Source organism: Peromyscus californicus, unplaced genomic scaffold (assembly GCF_007827085.1).
Source record: "Peromyscus californicus insignis strain IS unplaced genomic scaffold, ASM782708v3 Scaffold_6__1_contigs__length_162567912, whole genome shotgun sequence".
Classification (NCBI taxonomy): Eukaryota; Metazoa; Chordata; class Mammalia; order Rodentia; family Cricetidae; genus Peromyscus; species Peromyscus californicus.
This window is the reverse complement of record NW_026294584.1, coordinates 134,844,301-134,867,485: the sequence shown is the minus strand read 5'-3', so window position 1 is coordinate 134,867,485 and position 23,185 is coordinate 134,844,301. Positions and strand designations below refer to the sequence as shown.

At 39.9% G+C, this 23,185-nt stretch overlaps 1 protein-coding gene across 1 annotated transcript in view; it reads left to right on the top strand.

The window, feature by feature from the left end:
- Wnk1 (WNK lysine deficient protein kinase 1) overlaps positions 1-23,048 on the top strand; it is a 145,740-nt gene extending 122,692 nt beyond the window's left edge. Inside the window, 8 exon segments of the mRNA XM_052721955.1 lie at positions 2,176-2,259; positions 3,177-3,237; positions 6,785-6,849; positions 8,586-9,244; positions 10,031-10,233; positions 12,307-12,501; positions 19,735-19,922; positions 20,321-23,048. Coding sequence (XP_052577915.1) covers positions 2,176-2,259; positions 3,177-3,237; positions 6,785-6,849; positions 8,586-9,244; positions 10,031-10,233; positions 12,307-12,501; positions 19,735-19,922; positions 20,321-20,638 — 1,773 coding nt within the window. The 3' untranslated portion in view covers positions 20,639-23,048.
- Positions 23,049-23,185: the final 137 nt, after the last annotated feature.

Here is a 23,185-nt window from a genome sequence, read left to right as displayed (position 1 = left end):
TAATACTGTTCTTTTAAACTATATCTGGTAGGTTGACATGGTAGCACATGCCTTTAATCACAGCATTCAGGTGGATCTATGAGTTCCAGGCATTCAGTGCTACATAGGGAGACCCTGCCTCAAACAAATGAATAAATAAGAAACTGTATCTGGCTATACTAGTCAGATGGTGAGCTCTGGGTTCAAGTGTGAGATCTGACTTAATATAAGGTAGAAAGCAGTCAAAGAAGACACTTGATGTCAACTTCAAGCTTCTACACACGTATATAAAACACACACACACACACACACACACACACACACACACACACACACACACACACACACACACACACACACACCCCAAAGCACCACAGTCACACACACACAAATAAAATGAAATTTTGAAAGGGTGAGTGGTAGGGAGTAAGGTAAAGCTTCTAAGCCATTGTAGAAATAAAGAGTTGTATGTAGTTCGAATTTACCTGGGAGTTCAGAATTAGAGGAGACCCATAAGTTGGCATTCTTGAAACCTCTGAAACCACTCACCCCACCCTGAGAGTTCTTCACTTTTCCTTAAAGTTCTGTGCTTACTCTGTTTAAAGAAAGGAATCATGAGCCAGGCTTGGTAGAACAGGTCTATAATCCCACCACCTGGGTGGGTCAAGCAAAAGACTAGTGAGTATGAAGACACCTGGCCTGCAGAGCAAGTCCCTGTCCAGAGGGAGAAGGGTGGGAAGCACGTGGGTGACTGACACACCTTTCCTTTGGGCTTACAAGTTTTTCCTTATGTATTTAGAATTTCATTAGTGAAGTAAATTGAAGCGCAGAATGTTCATACTTACCTATAATATTTAAGTTATTTATTTTCCCCACCACTAGAAAGCACTTGTTCTAAATCCATTATAAACATGAAAAAGCTTCTGACATGAGATAGCAAGTAAATTTGAAATGATATTTGTAATTCGTTTTTAATTATGTATCAGAAAAGTATTACAGATTGCTTACATTGGAAGCCCAGTATGAATTTATCCCTACTTCTTTGTTCCTCATTTTCAGTAGAACATGGTAGGGTAAGGAACTTGCCACAAGAGTATTAACTCCAACGGAGAACACACTCTACACAGAACACAGCCCAGCCATAAAATTTCAAGAGAAAAGGATATGTAATGCAAAGTCTATAAATTGGGAATGTATTTTTTTTTTAGCCTGTTTCTCATTAGAAACATGTATTCAGAAGCCTGGCACCATGCTGTGGGAGTGTCACTTGAACCCAGGAATTTGAGACCAAACTAGGAAACATAGCAAGACATATAACTCAGCATTCAGATTTCTAAGGGAAGGTAAAGTGTAATGAGAAAGATGTGGAGTTAATGGATAAAAAGCTTGCATATAGGAAAGAAAGATGACAAGGTTAGATGCAGGATTAGAGCTTATGCCAAAAGTAGAAAGAAGGTACTTGAGTTATACACCAGTGAGGCATAGTACCTCCTTACTATCATTAATGAGAAAAGGAAGTATACTCTTAATATAGAACAGAATATATATTCATTGATAGTGACTAGATGTGTAAATGCTATCTCTTAATCAAAGAGCAGTTCCCAGAAAAATGTATGAAATTAAGAAAGACCCAGACATAGCAGTAAAAGTACTCAGGACGCTAAGCCAGGGAAGATTACTGTAACTTGAGGGTCAGCCTGAACTACACAGCACAAAACATGTTGTTGTTGTTGTTTTTTTAAAGAAAGAAAATGAGTATGGGGAAAAAAATCTCACAGTAGATTCTGAAACGCTTTTTGGAATGTATTTTTAAATAGAAGACAGTAAATTCCCTGACATTAAACATAGCAGATAAGAAAGATGATTTTGTCCCAGCACTCGGGAGGCAGAGCCAGGCGGATCTCTGTGAGTTCGAGGCCAGCCTGGTCTCCAAAGCGAGTTCCAGGAGAGGCGCAAAGCTACACAGAGAAACCCTGTCTCGAAAAACCAAAAAAAAAAAAGAAAGATGATTTTGAAGCTACAAAAGCATAAATTCCTAAGGACTGTTACACTGACAACTTGATAAATCATGCTGTTACACCTGCAACAAATACTGTGTTGTGATCTAAAGCATAAAATATGTTCTGTATCAATTAACTATATATAGTGCCCGAAGCTGCTAAACAATTTACAATGCTATAACTGTTTTTTGTTTAGTCCCAGCAACCACTAGAAGACCTTGATGCTCAATTAAGAAGAACACTTAGTCCAGAGACTATTACAGTGACGTCTGCAGTTGGTGTAAGTTTTTAAAGCCTTGATAAAAATTGCTTCAAATTGTTTTCTAGAGCACAAACTATAATCTAGATTATAAATACCTTAATTCCTATTCAGTCATTGTCAACAGAAATGGCACAGATTAATCAAAGATTAACTCTGACCCCCTAATGTAACTATGGAAAGGATATCAGAGATACTTGTTTTATTTCTTTACCTCTGGGTAGATTATATTGCAGATCGATTAGGAATGTTGTGTTTATGCTTTGGAAAAGGTTAAACCCCTGTGACAATATTTTGATTAAAACTCCTTTCCAGCCAGGTGGTAGTAGTGCAAGCCTTTAACCCAAGCACTTGAGAGGCAGAGTCAGGGGGATCTCTAAATTAAAGGCTAGCCTGGTGTACAAAGCAAATTCCAGGAGAGCCAGAGCTACACAGAGAAACGTTGTTTCAAAAAACCCATATATATTCCAGTAAATATCTAAACTACACTACTTAAAAATATCTTGTTAGAGGGACTAGAGAGATGGCTCAGCAATTAAGTACACTTGCTACTCTTGGAGAAGAACAGAGTTCAGTTCCTAGCAGCTCACAGTGGCATGTAACTCAACCTTCAGGGAAGCCAATGCCTTTTTCTTGCTTCTGCTGGCAATTTTCTTTTTCTTTTTTAAATCCTGTGAGTAAAAGTAAGAAAGCAGTAGAGAGTTATGATTCAGTGCTTCTTCCTAAAAGCTTCCTATCTATATCTCACACCTTTAGGTTATAAAAGAAAAAACAAAAAACAAACAAAAAAACACTACATTAAACAAAAGTATCTCATCATATATACTGTATTTCTGCCATTTTACATAGACCAGAGAAAAGATGACAAGGCAGAGTTGTAAGAATGATTAAAACTGAAGCTTCTGTGCTATCTGTGTGTGTGTGTGTGTGTTTTGCAGCCTGTGTCCACGATGGCTTCAACGGCAGTTACAGAAGCAGGAACACAGCCTCAAAAGGATGGTGAGACGCCTCCTTCTTTTGTTTTATTAAGCCTAGTTCTACCTGTAATTGATAATATAGTTTATTATTTAAAAGATATAGTTTTGAGATTGTTGTGCACTTTAGGCTGTTAAATATAACATTCATGACTGAGGAGGAAATATTAGTTGATTAATGAGTCTTGAATGATTATTGGAGTGAAGAAGTACATATAATAAACATTGTATGATTTCATAACATAAAATCATTTGTTATTAGCTAGGCAAGAACCTTGCTATAAGACATTAATTTTAAAATGCAGGTATATTTATAAAAATAAATTTGGGGGGAAAAAAAGCAGTTTGCAAGCCTAAGTGTAGTGATGTGCCTCTATAATCTTAGCACTCAGTATGCAGAGGCAGGATAATTTTGAGTAGAAGTAAAGCCTGGCTTACTTTACAGCTGGATACTGTCTCAAGGCCGAAGAAAGAGGGAGGGGTGGTCAATTTACAAGTAACCTTCTTCTTCTTCTTCTTCTTCTTCTTCTTCTTCTTCTTCTTCTTCTTCTTCTTCTTCTTCTTCTTCCTTCTTCCTTCTTCCTTCTTCCTTCTTCCTTCTTCCTTCTTTTTTTTTGCTTTTTAGAGACAGGGTTTCTCCGTGTAGTTTTGGTGCCTATCCTGGATCTCTCTCTGTAGTCCAGGCTGGTCTTGAACTCACAGAGATCTGCCTATCTCTGCCTCCCGAGTGCTGGGATTAAAGGTGTGTGCCACCACCGCCCAGCTCTTATTAACACTGACTGTTTAGTTAATATATATATTTGCTCATAGATAAAAATATAAGCTACTGCTAGATGGTGGTGGCACAAACTTTTAAGGGAGGCTAAGGCAGAAACCCTGTCTCAAAACACAAAAAAAAAGAAAGAAAAAAATTACTAATTTATCAGTTTGGACATTATTATTTTTATTTTCTAGGCAATCACATTCTGAATTGGCTGTCATTAAAAATAGTAGAAATCGCTGGGCGGTGGTGACACATGCCTTTAATCCCAGCACTCGGGAGGCAGAGGCAGGCAGATCTCTGTGAGTTTGAGGCCAACCTGGGCTACAGAGTGAGTTCCAGAGAAGTCGCCAAAGTTACACAGAGAAACCGGGTCTTGAAAAAAAAAAAAAAAAAAGGTAGAAATCAGTAAAAAAGACTAGAAAGTCTAAAAATGAACAAAGTAGATTTCCAATATATATTAGATGCCTTGAATATATGCAATAAAAACTGATGTTTAGCCCAGGGCTGGGAATGAAACCTTACAAATCCCTAGGTTCAATCTACATCACTTGAGGGTGTCAGGGATAGCACCAATTAAAGGGAATGTAGAAGGTAGGTGCAATCCCCTAACTCAGAAAACTAAGACAGGAGGATTGCCATGAGTTGCAAGCCAGTGTGGGCTACAGTGTCATCCCTTGTCTCAGAGAAACAAAACAGGAAGGAGGGATGTAAAATCTGAAAAGATGGCTTTCTAAACCTGTAAGAAGATTTATTGTTGTTTATTTGTTTGTTTGTTTGAGGTAGGGTCTCTCTACATAGCCCTGGCTGTCCTGGAACTCATTATGTACACTGGGCTGGCCTCAAACTCACAGAGATTTGCCTGCCTCTGCCTCCTGAGTGCTGGGACTAAAGGTGTGTGCCTCCACACCTGGCAAGATAGGATGTTTTATTTTATTATTTTTTTAATTAATTAATTAATTTTTCTATTATCAGCTTGATACAATATAAATTCTTACCTTAATAGTGAAATGTTTCATTGAGGCTTGCTCAGTAATTGAGTAAAACCAAAACTTACTATAAGCCACAATCATCCTAGGGTCCCCCATGCCATATATATATATGGCCTCCATGGTTCAGGATGTTTTAATAAATGGTTTGGGGCAATTGTATAGTCATCTGGATAAAGCCAAGCCAAGGTAAAATTCTAAATGAAGCACAGATGAAGAACATCATAACATGTAAATCTAGAAATCATGAAGTGTGTGTGTGTGTGTGTGTGTGTGTGTGTGTGTGTGTGTGTGTGTGTGTATGGAAATGTCATAAACCCATTTTTCAGTATTTAATTGAGGCACATTAAAAAATAGTAAAACCTCCTGAAATACTTAAGAACAATATTTATACTTTCCCTCCAACTATCTAGAGCAGAGTCCAGAACCATTTGGGGTTTTGTTGTTGTTGTTGTTGTATGTTTGTTTGTTTGTTTGTTTTTAATAGAAAGGGTAGCCTAGGATAGCCTGGAACTTACTACGTAGTTAAGGATTATCTTGAACTCCTGATTCTCCTGCTTCTACCTTCTGAGTGCTATAATTACTGACATGTGCTACCATGTCCAAATTGAAACTTTTTTTAAGGCCAGATACTAAACTTTTTAAAAAGGCTTTTCAGGTCAACAGTCTCTGAAATATTCCAAACTAACAGCAACTAATAATACATAAATGGATGTGCTTGGCTATGTTCTGATAAAATGTATGTGTAAAAATGGACAGTAAGCAGAATTTGTTCCACTAATCACAGTTTTCTAATTCCTAATACAGAGGAATGAGTTACTAAGTCTGATGTACAACCCAGAGTAGGCAGTAGTAGTCTTTTAGAATGACAAGATCTCAAAGATCTCACTATGAATATAAAGAGTTCCTAAAATTGAACACAGACTGGCAAATGATACAAAAAATAAACTTATATATGAAAATGCTTTTTGTTATTGTTGTTGTTGTTTTTGTTGTTGTTTTTGTAGCCTTGGCTGTTTTGGAATACACTCTGTAGAGTAGGCTGACCTTGAACTCAGAGATCCTCCTGCCTCTGCCTCCCAAGTGCTAGGATTAAAACCATGTGATATGAAAATACTTAATAACAAAAATACAAAACAAAATTATAAGCAATAGCATTTCTCAGCCTCATTGGAAAAAGCCTCTGGAAGTCAGTGTAGTAATATCTGTCAAAGTTGTAATCCACAGCTCTATAAGAGACTATTCTTAGACAAATTTGAATATAGGAAGAAAGACCAATGTAGTGTGATGATGGCTCGGCAAGCAGAAACTTCTGCTGCCAAGCCTGTCAACCTGAGTTTGAGCTTTGAGATTCACGAGGTGAGAAAGAGAACCAACTGCCATAAGTTGGTTCCACAGCACACAAGTGTACACACATACACACACACAAAATAAATAAATGTAATTGTTTGTGTGTTTTTAAAGTTATCTTGCCTGGTGAGGTAACTCAGAGATTAAAAGTGCTTGCTTAGCAAGCCTAACAACCTACTTTCTGTCTCCAGGATCTACACTATAAATAGAGCGCTGAGTCCTGAAAGTTGTCCTCTGACATGTGCTGTTTTACATGCAAGCCCATACTCACATACAAACATCATAAACAAACCATTATAATAACAAAAAATTTTTAAACAAAGCCTTAGCTGTTTTGTGGTCAGTCTGAGCTAGCAGATTGTCTTGAAGGGGAGGCAGGGGGATCTTTAATGTCATTTCTGGTGAGATTGCAAAGAAACTGGAAAGAGATGTTAATTTGCTTCTATCTTCTGTTACTTGTTCTGTTTCTCAAGGCACTGAAGGTCATGTCCTAGCAACTAGTTCAGGAGCTGGTGTTGTTAAGATGGGACGATTTCAGGTAAGATGATCATTTCATTTGGCTGGCCCTCTTTTGGGGCCAGGGTATATAATAAAATTATTAGCCAAACCTGGTGGCATGGGCTGTATTCCCAGATAGTTGGTTGGGAACCTGAAGCAGGAGGTCTTCCTTGGACTACAAAGTGAATTCAAGTCTAGACTCGTAACTTAGTGAGATCCTATCTCAAAATTAAAGTAAAATGAGAGTTAGAATATGTTCAGGGGTAGGACACTTAAGTAGCATGTTCAAGACTCTCGGTTCAATCCCAAGTAACACCCAGAAGGGTAACACATACTACCTATGTATTTGGGACTACTTATCAATCTAATGATATATTTTTTATATCATTTTAGAGCTCTCTATTGTTTACCTCTCATAAACCATAAGTACTAGTATTGAAGAAAATGCAGACTCCTATTTTCTTCCACCTACCCTCTACTAGCTACTGCTTCTCTAAATGGTCTTTTCTAGACCCCTTTTCCCAACTGCTGTTCGGTTTACCTAGACATCTCTTCTGTTCCTGGTTATTATAATTTTCCTTACTATTTTATATTTTATATTTATATACTATTATAATTTTCCTTAACTACTACTAAGAAAAGTAATAGTAAACATTTATGTCTAAAAGTAGTTTCCATATTTAAGATATTTGTCTTAGTATTCAGTCCTAAAGTGAAGTCAGCATCAAGTGATACTACATTTTAATTCCCCACTTGGTCCAACCAGTGAGTTTTCTGACTCTTGGTACATATAAAAAACTGTTTTCACAACCACTTCAAAATTATTTGTGGGATAGTCCTTGGAGTTGGAGATTATATGTGATTAATTTTAATTTGCAAACTTCTAAGAGTTTGTGATGGGCTGCATTTATATGATGAACAAGTCGGGGCAGGGATCTGGAGTTTAATACTGTTGGATATAATCTATTCATAAGAAACATTCAAGATCTTGTAACCTGTTATTTATATTTTGACTGAGACATGAATTTGAATTGGGTAGCTGAAGTTTTCCTGGTCCTGCCTGGCCCACGGTCAGGACAAATCTCTCTCACCTGCCAGTCCTGCAGCCAAGTAAACACACAGAGACTTATATTACTTACAAACTGTATGGCCATGGCAGTCTTCTTGCTATCTAGATCTCATATCTTAAATTGACCCATTTCTATAACTATATACCTTCTTTGGCGGGGGGCTTGGCGGGACCCTAAGAGAAACTCTCCAACTACAGAATCGTGTCACATGAGAGGTAAAAATGAATCATTTATTCAGCAGCCCCAAGAATGTGCATCTCAGTACTGAAGTGATGTCCTCTGTAATAGGTGTTGAGTTTACTTCACAATGGTTGAAGAGACTGTGAAAAGAGATTCTACAGGTTCACTGGGGAATTAGTTGTTCACCTTTCACCCTCATCCCCTACCCCACCCTACCCGAAGTGTGCTGGGATTACATGCATGCACTGCCAACGCTGGGCTACTTGGTGCTGGGGATCTCACCAAGGGCCTCATTCATACCAGGCAAGCATTCTGCATGCTACAAATTGAAGAACAACTTCTCTCTCTCTCTGAGAAAAGGTTTCATTATATAATCGTGGCTGGCCTGGAATTTGCTTTTCAGACCACGGTCTCTTCAAACTTACCAAGATCTACCTGCCTCTACCTCCAGAGTGCTAGGGTTAAAGTCATGCACCACTACCCAGGGACATCATTTTTAATCCACCTCATTCTCTTTTTCCATCAGGTTTCAGTTACAATGGATGATGCTCCGAAAGAGCGTAAAAATAGGTCAGAAGATACAAAGTCGGTTCATTTTGAATCTAGCACATCAGAGTCATCAGTTCTTTCAAGTAGTAGTCCAGAGAGTACCCTGGTAAAGCCAGAGCCTAATGGAATAACTATCCCTGGCATGTCCTTAGATGTGCCAGACAGCACCCACCAAACACCTGCCCCAGAAGCCAAGTCAGAAACAGGGCAGCCTACCAAGGTTGGACGTTTTCAGGTGACAACTACAGCAAACAAAGTGGGTCGTTTCTCTGTTTCAAGAACCGAGGACAAGGTCACAGAGCTCAAAAAAGAGGGACCAGTGACCTCTCCTTTCAGAGATTCAGAACAAACGATTAGTCCTGCTGTGATACCAAAGAAGGAGAAGCCTGAGCTGGCAGAGCCTTCCCATCTGAATGGGCCCTCTTCTGACCTGGAGGCTGCCTTTCTCAGTAGGGGTGCAGAGGATGGCTCTGGTAGTCCACACTCTCCCCCTCACCCGTGTTCCAAGAGTCTTCCCATCCAGAGTCTAAGCCAGAGCCTTAGTAATTCATTCAACTCCTCTTACATGAGTAGTGACAATGAGTCGGACATTGAAGATGAAGACTTAAGGTTAGAACTGCGACGGCTACGAGAAAAGTAAGTCATTTTTTTCCCTGTAAAATAGTGGCTAGTTTTGTATCTCAACCCTGGTATTAAAAGCTTTTCAATACAGATGCTGATCTCACATTCCTTTTAAACAGAAAGTGATACATAAAAGCTAAGATTACCTGATTCATTGGGTAGTCCTGTACTCATCAGCATCCATGGCTTTTCTAGTTTTAGGGTTTCTGCAGCACCTTTATATTGTTACATTATTTTTGTTAATGATACCTTTATTTATGTGTATGAGTATTTTGCCTGCATGTATGTATGTACACCATGTGCGTACCCAGCAGCCATGGAGGACAGAAGACAGTATCATTCTCTGAAACTGGAGTTACATACAGATGGTTGTTAGCTGTAATGTGGGTGCTGGCAACTAAATCAATGTCCTCTACAAGAGGAGAAAGTGCTCTTAATGGCTGAACCATCTCTTCAGTTCCGTTAATATCTATAACATGAATCTAATAATAGCACTACAATGTATAATTATGTTTATACTTTTGCTAATTATCATGGATCACAGTAACAAATTTACCTCCCCTCTGTATGGACTCCTATCTTTTTTCTCTACCATGCTATTATCTAGACTAGGAGCTTACTGGAATGTGTGTTGTGTATAAAAAACAGCAAAATGAATTGTCAAACTAGAATCTCACAGCACATTTAAGAAAAGGGTTCATAGCTGTGTAAACACTGGAATGCAGATTTAGGAATATGCTTTAACTTTTATTTGGAACAACAATGGTTATATTTTTATCCATATTTGGTTATCTTTTATAGACATCTTAAAGAGATTCAGGACCTGCAAAGTCGCCAGAAACATGAAATTGAATCTCTGTATACCAAACTGGGCAAGGTTCCCCCTGCTGTCATTATTCCGCCAGCTGCTCCTCTGTCGGGGAGAAGAAGGCGACCTACTAAAAGCAAAGGCAGTAAATCTAGTCGCAGCAGCTCCTTGGGCAATAAAAGCCCACAGCTTTCAGGTAAGAAGCCCTGGGCCAAGTCAAGTCAACCAGCATGTATGTAACCTGTTAAACATTTGTTAACTTTTATTAAATTTCAAAGGAGTTGGGCTTTCCATTATTCCTGCTTCTTTGGCTCTTCTATCCCTGGGATGTTTTGAACCTCTTTTGACTCTATAGAAGTAGGCTTTTTAATGTAGTCAGTGTTACTGTCTATCTACTGTTAATCTTTGTTTATGGTTATTCTTCAGGATGAACATTTAGCTTTGCCTATTAATTCATATAACTCAAAATTTGATCAGACTCTTGGGCATTTAGAATAATAAAGATTATTCTCTGCTTAATAAACTTTAGATTCTTTCTTTCTTTAAATGACTGAATTGACCATAATACTAATTAAACTTAATGTAAATGCCATAGAGACTTGGGTGTGCCTGTGGGGGTAATACCTTTAAATGAAGCTTTGCATCTTAGGATAAAAAACTGGATGGCTCTATAATCAGATATGAAATGATGACTTCTCAAATAGACTATATCCATTTTAATGGGATACAAAGTTTTTGCTCTTATGTGTAGTACATAAAAGCTAATTGGTTTAAAAGTGAAAGAGGGCTAAAACCTAGGTTGATTTCACATTTGTTCTCCAGGTCTAGTTGAAATATGGAAAGCAAACATTTAGAAATTTCTTACCACCTCTCTATTGTCTAGAAACCTTTATAGATATTCAGCCCTTTTCTTGCACACTGTCCAATTCATGCAGTTCATTAATACAGATGTGTCTGTATGGGAGACTGGCTAATTCAGACTCTGGTTTTGACATAATTTTTGAGTAACTAGTGACTTGAAAACTAAGAAATTATGGCCAGTTGATGTAACTGAAAGCTCCCTATTAAGTATTGTTTTTGTTTCTTTTTCTTTTAACCAAAAAATAGTTTTAAATATTCATTAGTCTGCGGTTACCTACATCATTATTCAACACTTTCTTTGTTATCTTTTTTCTTAAGCTTTATTGTTGTATGTGTATGAGTGTTTTGCCTATGTGTATGTCTGTGCACCACTTGTATGCAGTGCCTTAGAAGATCAGAAGAGGGTGTTGGATCCCTTGGAAATAAAGTTACAAACAGTTGTAAGCTGTCATGTGGGTTCTAGGAATCTAACCTAGGTCCTCTACAAGAGCAGCCAGTGCTTTTAACTGCTGAGCTATCTCTCTAGCCTCCCCCCCTTTTTTGTTTTTTGTTTTTGTTTGTTTGTTTTTTTGAGACAGGGTTTCTCTGTGTAACTTTGGCACCTTTCCTGGAACTCACTCTGTAGCCAGGGCTGGCCTCGAACTCACAAGAGATCCACCTGCCTCTGCCTCCTGAGTGCTGGAATTAAAGGTGTGTGCCACCACCACCCAGCCTCTCTAGCCCCTTTTTAAATATCTTATATGGTGCATTTTTATAAAAAAATCTAAACAGAAACTAACAGCCTATTTCTATAATCACCATCTTTCTAATATGGCAGAAAACAGTAACTATGGAAATAGAAATGGAATCTTCATCTCTATTGCAGGCTCTAGTTTACACTTCAATCTGCTCAACCTAGTGAGCTCTGCATTATCTAAAGTTATCACTCTTGAGAGGCAATTCATATAAATAACCTTATGTCCATAAACATCTTATTGTTTCTCATTTAACCTTCATATCAGTAAGGATTTGTCTGTCAATTTATACATTTTTGTTTTGTTTTTAAAATTACCACTCAGGATAAATAGGAATCAGAAACAATTAAGTATATTAGGAAAAGTTTATGTGATATATTTTTTTTTCTTATTCTTTCTTTTTGTTTTATTGGTTGGTTGGTTGGTTGGTTGGTTCACTGAATATATGGTCTCAAGTATCCCAGACTGGCTTCAAACTCACTATGTAGTCAAAGATTACCTTGAATTCCTAATCATTCTTCCTACACTTCCCAAGGGCTGAGATTACAGACATACACCACCATACCTGGTTTGTGTGGTGCTGGATTAAACCCAGGATTTCATAACTGCTAAGTGAATTGAAATACATCTTCAGCCTTCTTCATGTTTCTTCAAGCCTCTTTAATTTTCACCAGGTAACCTGTCTGGTCAGAGTGGAACTTCAGTCTTACACCCCCAGCAGACTCTTCACCCCCCGGGCAACACCCCAGAAACTGGGCACAACCAACTGTTACAGCCTCTTAAGCCATCTCCTTCCAGTGACAACCTCTATTCAGCCTTCACCAGTGATGGTGCCATTTCAGTACCAAGCCTTTCTGCTCCAGGTCAAGGTAAGAATTCAAAGTGACAACCTTCTTCTAGAAGAAACATTAAAATAGAAATAGTGCCATACTTGGGGACAAAAGCAAAGCAAAAAACTTACTATCATCAGCTGAATAGAAAGAAACTGAGTTATTAAACGGTGACTAGTAATTGAGCTGAGCAGGGAAGCTGCATTTTGATTAGAATCACTGGCTTCCTTGTTTCCAGGCATCTGGTAAAATAGCTTCCTGTTGTTTAGGTTGTTTGTTGTTGTTGTTGTTTAGACAGCCCCTCATTCTGTAGGCTGGACTAGACTGATCTGGAACTTACTGTGCAGCCCAGGCTAACCTTGAATTCCTAGCAGTCCTCTTGCTTCAGCCTCCCTAGTGCAGGAATTACAGGTGTAAGTCGTCAAACCCAGCTCTGAAATAGCTTCTTTTCAAAGGGTGATCATTACACTTGCAACCTATATAAATAGCTTATTTAGGACTTAGAATAAAACCATTAATACTAAGCCAAGATTTGTGGACAAAATTCTAAGGAGTTGCTAGTTTTTAAAAACTAATGTCTTTTTTTAGCCAATCTACTTTTAAACCTCTAAGCATGGTAGCAGCATACTAAAATAACTAGCCCTAAAATATTTTTTAATACATAGTAAATATAGATTTATTAAGAAAATTCCAGAGAATTGGAGGGGCTCCAAGAGAGAAATACCCTAAGATTAAATTCTTGATCCATACTCTACTTTCCAAATAGTGTTTTTGGTTTTGTTGCTCCAAACATTACTGCTGCAGAGAGCTTTTAGTGAGAATTGGAAGGCAGTGATTAAGAGCACTGGCTGCTCTTGCAGAGGACCTAGGTTCAATTCAAAGCATCCATATGAAGGCTCACAGCCATCCCAGGAAGCTGATGCTCTCTTCTGGCCTCTGAGGGCAATACATGTACATAGTGTGCAACTTACCTTCAAGCAAAACACTCATACACATAAAATAAAAGAACAAAACTAGAATTGAAAGGAAATTTGGGCATTGTAGAACATTTCTTTAGTTTCAGTACTCACAAAGCTGCAGCCAGGTTGGGCTATAGTAGTGAAATCTGTTTCCAAAAAAAAAAAAAAGTGTCAAAACAAAACAAAGTTGAAATGAATCAGGTATCTGGGTAGAAAGGAATCAGGGGACAGACCTCAAGATAATTAAGTGCTTCTAGCACAGTTACATAGAACTTAGACATTCTGTTTCTGTCCCCTCAGCTAATGTAAGTAATTAGTAAGAAACAACACAAAGTTGTTAGCATTGTTCCAACTGAGAAAAGCTTCATTTCTGCCAATGGGGTGAGGCCTGGCATCTCTGTCTCCTACAACAGATGGACTCCCTACAGAGCTCCCTCTTCTACATGCCATCCAGTGTGTCACCACCAGCCTCAAGCTCTAACATCCTGTAGTTGTGTGGTCTCTTCTCCTCTGTTCTTTCCTTTTCCCTTCTCACAGGCTGTGCGAAGTTTAACTGTGCATCTGAGCAGGTGACATTCAAACCTGGTGGCAGGAGGACCCGATTTCTGAGTACGCCCTGCTTGGCTCTTTGTGTGTAACACCTTTACTCCTTCCTTGTCCTTGTTTTTCTGCTGCTTTGGATCTGATTGTCACGCAGTCCATTTTCATTTGTCTCTTATATTTCATGTACTCAGTGGCTTGGCTGACCATTACCCTCAGAAGTTTGGGTCCCTGTGTTAATTATAGTAAAAGATGCAGAGACAGGAGTGGGTTTTTGTAGGTTTCAAAATAACTCCCAGGTAGAATTACCTCTTTTAGATCTATTCTAGGCTAGACTCTATGTTAAGACTGCAGTACACAATCATATTCATTGCTGTCTCACTGCCCTGACATTAGGAGTAGTGGTGCCCATGATTCCCATAATGTGGAGGGAGAAGCAAAGATTATAAGTTTGAAGCCATCATGGACTACATAGCAAGTCCCTGTCTCAAAATTAAAATTAAAAAAATAATGCATGTTGAGCACTGATGCATGATCCTGACTGAAGGTAAAAGTTTACCATTTTCCGTTCTTTTGAATATGGGTTGAAATCTTCTCAGTTAAGCCTGAATATGTGCAGGTTGAAAAGATGCTGGAAATCTCTTCACCTCCGTACCAACTCCGTGAGATTAAGTAGTTCAAAGAACAATTACTGTAGCTGTCTTACAAAGCATTTCTTTTTATTTTTTTGTTTTTGTTTTTCAAGACAGGGTTTCTCTGTGTAGTCCTGACTGTCCTAGAACTTACTCTGTAGACCAGGCTGGCCTCAAACTCACAGAGATCCGCTTGCTTCTGGCTCCTAAGTGCTGGGATTAAAGGTGTGAGCCGCCACCGACGCGGCCGCCCAGCGCATTTATTCTTTGAAAGACCAAAGCCATATAACCTGCGAGTGAAATTTGTTATTTTAGTATTAATAGAACTTCTTCGCTTTCTGTTTTAAAACAGGGTGCAGAAGCTAGAAAGATGGCTCAGTAAAGTGCTTGCCGTGCAGATTAAGGGCCTGAATTTGATCCCTAGAACTTAAATTAGAAACTGGGCATGCTGTCTTATACTTGTAATCCTAGTACTAGAAAAGTTGAAGAAAGGAGGAACCCGGTCTCATGAGCAAATTAGCTTAACGATGTCAGCAACCCCCAGGCCAATGAGAGACCCTTTCTCTGAAAACACTGTGGGTGGCTCATGAAAACCCACACCTAAGGGGTGTCCTGACCTCCACATGTCCCTACACACATAAGAACACAGACCAAAACGTACATGTGGGCCTGGAGAGATAGCTCAACAGTTGCTGCTCTTCCTTTGGACTCACGTTCAGTTTCCAACACCCTCTTCTGGCCTCAGGACACTGCACACACATGGTGCACAGAGATACATGCAGACACGCATGAAAATAAAAGCAAATCTTTACCAAGAAGGTGACAGCCCAGGAGCAAATTGCCCTGTATTGTCCTCTCCCTGTAAGGAATGAAATCATTGCCTGCTTCCTAAGGCTATTGTACAATTTAAATAAGATATTGTCCACAAAAACAGCTGGTACTTAGAAAACTCTCAGTCCCTGTGGTTAGCAAGACCCTATCTGGTATTAGTAGGTGGCCAATGGGTGTGTATTGAAAGAAAAAATTTTAAAAAGAAAAAAACTCAAGTAAGAAAAAGAACTTCATTAGAGTTTGGATAACGATCAAACTTAAGTTAAGGCCTCAAACTTCTGGTGTGGTTATGAAAGATGCTTTTTAAATGCATGTGCTAAAGCCATCAGTGTTTCTAAGTATGTGGCTCAGGGAGCCTTTGGCCTCTTCATGGTGGGAAGAATTCACACTTTGCTTTTTTCTCTTGTACCTTTGTGTATTAGGTTTGACCTCTGTTTCCCTCACTGACATGTTAGTCATGGATTGGTTCTACTTACAGCCTTCTTTTACCACATTCCCACACATGTCAGTGGTCCAGGGCTGAGCTCTTCAAAGAGTGGCTGGAAGACATTGCCCATGTTGGTAGTTTCCAAGCATGCATGCATCCAATAGTTTTTCTGATTAGACTAGCTTGGACTATGCATGTTGTTAGCACACTTGAATAAACATTTAATTTATATGTCCAGCTAGAAAGATGGAAGGACATTAATAACAGGATGGTATTTTGCAGTAAAGTGTGACATTTGCCCAGACCTGTGATACACAGCCTGATATGTCTGAAAAGAAGGCAAACCAGAATTTCTTTGTGTGAAGTCTGATATGCACCGTTTGAGTTAATTTTGTGTCTTACTTACAGTATACTCTTGAGTATAGACTGTATTAATCTGTTTGAGAATGATTAGAAGTGGTAAATCTTACCACTTCCCTTTGAGTCTAAATGAAAGACCTATACCTGTTGAAGGTGCATAAGGATATATGATGCAAAACTGCTGGACAAATCGTAGGAGGCAGAATTTTTCAAAATATATAGAAAGAACAGGTGCTTGGAAGGATGAGGGCCCTTACTAGTTTTGGATACATTATCCTATCTTCTCAAAATAGTTTGGAAGCACGGCTTGGCTTAATGCTCTATCTGTATTTAAAGGTTGCTTGTTTTCCACATACTTTTAAAATTGTTTCTGGAAGGGATGGGGTATATGGAGAGAGAAAAAGGAAAAGAGAGAGTGTGTGAGTGTGTGTGTGTGTGTGTGTGTTTGTATGTGTATCTAGGGTGTGGAAATATAACAACCAGTTTAAATTAACTTAAATCGTAACAGTGGTACTGATTTAAATGCTTTATAACAACCCAGCAGGAGAAACAGGAAGTAGGACAAGGTCAATGGAAGTACTGCTTGGGTATTTGGAATTCAAGCAGTGAGACCTGTTCCTCCTCCAGAACCTTAACACCACATTACATTGTAGAACTAAAGATGAGGTGTAAAAGCTCAGCATCTGTCATCCAGACTTCACAGTCCATCTGACAATTGTGTTAACACTCACAGCCAGTTAGACTGATCCCTAGACTTGTCTCTATATCTAGGACTACCAGGTCCCACCCATCTGTCCCCTCCTGCTTTCTCTTGCTGGGCTTCTGTGTGCTGTTTGGAGAGTCTATAAAGATTTCACTGATGTTTCTTTAACACACTGCTCTCTCTTTGTGCTTCAGGGAAGATGGTGAAAAAAGTCTGTCCTTGCAACCAGCTCTGTAGTAATTATCTTCTTTCTGTTACTTTTGATCCTGATTGCAAAGCCATGAGTTCTTTAAACTATGAAGCCTTGTAACTCCCTGATTTCCTAATTTTCATCCATCCCTGCACCCTTTTCTGATAATATTCCTTATTGTGCTTAATTGCTATATTTTATTACTACTACTTCCAGATTGAGAAACCACTTCATAGTCAGTTCTCTCATGTGAGTCCAGGTGTGTTAGTCTTGTATCTGTGACGTCCATGGATATGAATGGGGAGATGGAGGAAGCCTAGATTCTGTACAGAAGAGAGACTCTGAGTCAGTGAGCATGTGCCCACCACTGTTCAACAACACTGGAGACTCAACAGTGATCTAGGTGTACACAGAGGGCATGCCCTCATTCTTCATATCTCAGAAGTTGGTGCTCAGCTACAGGGGAGAGGAATGCTACTTGTTTATAGAGCTTAGCTTTTTAGCCTAGGGGTTTCTCATTAAAATAAAATGCAGATGCCAAGCATGTTATAAGAGTCTAGGGAGTAACAAGAAAAATCTCTGCTTGGCATCTTTGGCAGTGTGATTCATAGTGGCTTATAACCTGGCAGTATAGGGATAGAAGAAACTCAGAACATGAATTTAGAGGAATAAAATCTATTCTACTTTATACAGCTTTCAAGAGGACTGAAAAGACTTAAAAGTTTGTTAGCACAATCTGCAGAAAGCCTGTTAATCCACCTTTACTGTCGGGAACTACAATAAAAAAGGATAACTGTAGGGTGACTCTCCCTTTTAGGGTAACCCTCATTTTAAGAGTCCAGTGTTGAGGATTGTAGACTAAAGTGAATGGCATTTGGTTTTTAAGGGCCCTCACAGCATCAAGAGCAACTAGCACCAGACTAGAGAAGTGTGACTTTTGGCATGAGTCTCTGGATAAGCAGTGCACCCTGACTTGGCTTTTCATTTGGCATCAACAGCTCTGCTCACTTGTGGATATTTCTATTGTCATCCAGCAGGATGCTAGTCCTCGTGCATGCCACATGCTCGCTTTCTGGGTTTCCTCACTGTTGTGACTTCCCATCCTCATGGCCTGTGCTTCCTTCCCAATGCACCTTTGTCCTACACTTGCTACTCAAGGAAGGCTGTTTCCTTTGCTTTACTATTTTCACACTTGGTTTCTTGCACTGAGGTGAATCTACTCTACGTTTACACTGTGTATAGTAATGATCCCCTGCAGTCCTAGCAGATACCACGTGACACTGCAGTAATTCATGTCTTGCCACAGTGACCAGAAGAAGCATGTGAGCATCCTCACTCTGCAGCTTCACCTGAGTTAGCTCTCCTCTAGCACAGACATGCTTTCATGGGCTACTCCTTAGGTGGTAAAATAGATACACCCTGTGGCACCAACAGGGTTGCAAGGGCCACTAATAAGCAGGGGTGCTTCAGATGTGCTGCTGTGCTCTGGTGTGCTGCTTTGGCATTGAAAGCAGGAAAACGCATGCACTTAGCCCCGGGGTTCCTTGAGTATGGTAGGGCCTACTGGCCCACTACTTTAGTAACCTTTATTTACTCTGTAGCAAATGTGAAGTCTGCTAATAAAGTGGGAGATAAAAAAACAAAAAATAAGACCATGACTCTTCTTTCCCTCTTCCCCAAAACTTGCCTCTTCGAATAACCTTCAGTGTGCCCTCCAGCTGAACCGAAATCAGGCAGGACACAGACTCCTTTCTTTTTCATCAAACCATAGAAATAGAATTCCTTCATCATAACCTCTAAGCCTCCTCTCCCCTCTGCACCCCTGCCTCAGCTGCATTTTCCTGTTGCTTCTACCCAGGAGTGCTTGTTCTATTGGGAAGAATGGGGAGAAGGGATGAGAGTCCTTGAACCAATTAAAACCCAAGTCCTCAAGAAAACTATAAACTTCCTGGACCTGAGAGATTCAGGCACATCTTCCCCCCACTGCCGAATCTCTGTTCTTTACTCAAGGGACATTGAGAAAAGTTGAGGTCTTGACTCCTTCCAAGTTTATATTTACAAATTTATATTTATGGTTCAGGTGAAAACAAGACACAGAGCATGCTGTGTCTCGTTACTTCTTTTTGTTTAAGAGTGGATAAAGAATGCCACAGTATCCACATGGTCTGTCTGGGAACCCCATCTTTCCACAGCAAGCACTGATCTTTGCATTTGTACTACTTGTAACTTACCCAGCACACAGTACTTCTTTGGCCCTGCTTTCTACAAAGTTGCATAGCAACCAGCCTTGTGGACCATATCACTCACTCATCAGTGTAGTGCTGGGAATAGAGCACTGGCAGACAGTCCCAGTATTACAGGTTGCTTTGACAGAAGCCCTTATCCATGCCTGCCATCATCCCAAGTTGTTGAGCCTTACCTACAAGCTATGGAAGAGAAACCATTTTCATTACCTGTTATGCAAAAGCAAATGGATAAATAAAACTTTGGAATCTTCCTATCCTGCATGGCTTCCCAATTATTCTCCCCATTCTGTGGCTTGCCATTCATTATCCTATGACATTTTCTCCTTTCCCAGAGTTATATCCCAGATTCCTTTAATGCTAGTATTGTGTTGCTTACAATTCTAGGGACCAGCAGCACAAACACCGTTGGGGGAACAGTGAGTAGCCAGGCTGCCCAGGCTCAGCCACCTGCCATGACTTCCAGTAGGAAGGGCACATTCACAGATGACTTGCACAAGTTGGTAGACAACTGGGCCCGAGATGCCATGAATCTTTCAGGCAGGAGAGGCAGCAAAGGACACATGAATTATGAGGTAAGTCTACTTTTCCTAACCTGCCAGACTACCAACACACAGATGAGTCAGGGACTGCGAAGGCTGGTACGCCATCCTTATCACCACCTTCTTCAGCAACCCATTGGTTCTAACATTATTGAGAAAACAAGACAGCATCACTTTGGTACCCTTTTCTTTCAGCATCCTATACTACCTGTGTGTACACACATAACACCTGGCACATATGCACACTCTCAGACCTGAGTTTTCACTTCTTGTTAAGTATAGAGCCAATAAATATCGCAGGAGGCTTTGTTATGTTTTGCTAACACTAAGATTAGAACATCTCAGTTCTAGAACAGCATTGCAGTATCACACGTATTTTGTTTGGGTATTATACCTACGCCAAATTCTCATTGTTACTTTCTTGTTTTTAGGGCCCTGGAATGGCAAGGAAGTTCTCTGCTCCTGGACAGCTGTGCATTTCCATGACCTCAAACCTGGGTGGCTCAGCCCCCATCTCTGCAGCATCTGCTACCTCTCTAGGTCACTTCACCAAGTCCATGTGCCCTCCACAGCAGTATGGTTTTCCAGCTGCCCCATTTGGCACTCAGTGGAGTGGAACAAGTGGTCCAGCACCACAGCCACTTGGCCAGTTCCAACCTGTAGGAACTGCTTCCTTGCAGAATTTCAACATCAGCAATTTGCAGAAGTCCATCAGCAACCCCCCAGGTTCCAACCTGCGGACCACTTAGTCAGACATGAAGATGTTAACTGCATAGATTTGGGGGCAGGAGACGGAATGCTGGGGGTTGGGGGGGGTGGGGGAAGTAGCCTATATACTAACTACTAGTGCTGCATTTAACTGGTTATTTCTTGCCAGAAGGGAATGTTTTTATTACCATTTTGAGCCCTTAGAATGGAGAACCACCCTCCCTCTCCATTTGTTGGAGTTGGAAAAGAAAAGAGCAGCTTTCTGGTGGAGGGGCTGCCTGAGTCTGCTTTCCTGTTTCTGTACCCACCAGTAAGGCCTAGGGCTAGAAGAGAGCCTTGTTACCAGAACGCCCCAAGAGCTCAATGTAAGCTAAACCCAGTATGTATCTGTAAGTGGGTAGAGCTCTTAATTTTGACATTTGCCCCGAATTCCTTACTCCCACAAGAATGCACACCTTAAAACAAGAAGGTTCTCGCCCACTCTGATCCCTACCCCCACTTTCTTTTTTTCCTTTACAACTTAGTGAAAAATATCAGGGGACTGGGGTTGCAACCCTTTCTTGAATAGGTCATTAATGCTTTAAGCAAGATATTAGCAGCTTTGACTGCAGCATTAGCAATTAGGGAAAACAATGACGTTCCCTGAGGACATGTAACTTTGCCATCAGTTTTGATGTGGAAACACTGTGATATATAAATGTTGTTGGACAACATTAGTTTTAAGAGTAAAATTTGAAAGGTTTAAAAGGTTCACACACAAAAAAAAGCTAGCTCTGTCCTTTACTTATTAAGACACTTTAACTTTTTCCTTTGTATTTCCATTGTATTAGATAAATAAATGTGAATGTAAAATTGTATAAATTACTGTACTTGAATACTTCTGTTCTCCCAGTATTGCTTGCTGGATATTTTAGTGCCTTGGACTTCTATTGCTTCTGCTGTTAGCATCACCTTACCAGACCCCAGGTCACCAAAGGGTATGTGGAAAGAAATCTTAGGTCCATATGACCCCAGCAGTGGATATGCCAAAGGGAAAATGAAAGTGGGTTTTTTGTTGTTGTTTTGTTTTGTTTTGTTTCAATCGTTCAGCAGTTTTGCCTAGAGCAGGTGTGAGATGAGCACAGTGAGAAGTTGGCATCAGAGGTTGAAAACAAAGTTCTGTTTCAGAAAGAGTAAGGGGGTTGTGAGCCGTGTGAAGGATGAGGACTGGAGACGTGGGGACAAGCTTGTTAGAAGTGATGCCCGGCCAGTGAACAAACAAAACCTAGAAGAAATTCAACAAAAATGAGACGGGAGTGGGCTAGATTCTGAGTTGGGAAGGATGACAGTGCCAAGTCAAAGATGGAAAAGGTTGCTCTACGGAAACCTGCTTGGTTGCCCTCACCTCTCGTACATGTACCACACATTTCTCCACTTGACGTACTGTATTGTGGAAAACAGACCCACTTCTGACCCCTTTCTTCTACAATGTCCAAATGGTCGCACAGTCTCAATCTATGTGCCACCTGTACTTCTATATTAGAACTAATACTCTCACATTTTTAGACCCATATCCCCAAGTAACTGCAACCAACCAGTATTATCTAGTGCTATGCCTAGTTTTAATGGGCAGTTTTCTGTCAATACTGACTTAATTGGCTGTTTGGGATCTGAATACTCTGAGAAAGTGGAGGGAGAAGTAGAAGTCCTCATTTCTTGGGTGCTTCCTCCTTGACCTTGAGTTGGGAACTGACACATTTCCAACCTCATGACACATCCCAGGAGTTACACACTAGGCAGGGCCTGGCTTCCTGCACCTTTCTTCCTTTAAGAGTCCGTTCCTTTTAAGTCGATCTAGGCCAAAAGATACACATGACAGCTGAAAGTTTTAGGAGAGGGAGGTGGGAAGAGTATGGTTTTGTTTCAGGTCCTGCTACCAAAGTGTTGGCTCATTTATTCCTTTTGGGAGAGGGTTAAGAGGTGCTGTGAAAACGAAACTGGTTGTAGGATGGATTGAGAGTACTTTGTACCGTGGTAGAGGGAGCCAGATGCAGCATGTGTTGTTGGTTTTGGTTTTAGTCATTTTGAGGTCTTTTCCCCCATTCACAAAAGTTTATTTACTGATTTTTTTTTTTTTTGCCCTCCTGTGGATGAAATAACTGAAGCCTAGAGGAACGAGCTAGTGCTACTGAACTGTTTAAATTATTTTTGTGTTAATAGTACACTTTGAGTATCTTTTATCCACATTTAAAAAGAACTTTCTGAATTATAAGTGTTTTCCTTACGTTATTTAACAATGTACTGTTGAAAACTGAATTCAAACCTTGGGGTTTCTCAGCAGCCGTTAACTGTACATTTGCACTAACTCTGGGTGTTGCGCTTCTTGTAAGATTGCGCTTTGTGCTTCAGTTTGTTACCTTTGTAGACTTATTTAATGAAACCATTCAAATAAACCAAACTTGCTTTTGTTGAGCTGTGGGGTATCATTTCTAGCCAAGGATGCCTTGTGTTCTCCAGGGCCCTATTTTGAATTTTGTACAATTGTTGTTCCTTGGGAACTTTTAGCAGTAGTTTTATCCTAAACTACAATAAAGCCATCCATTAAGAAT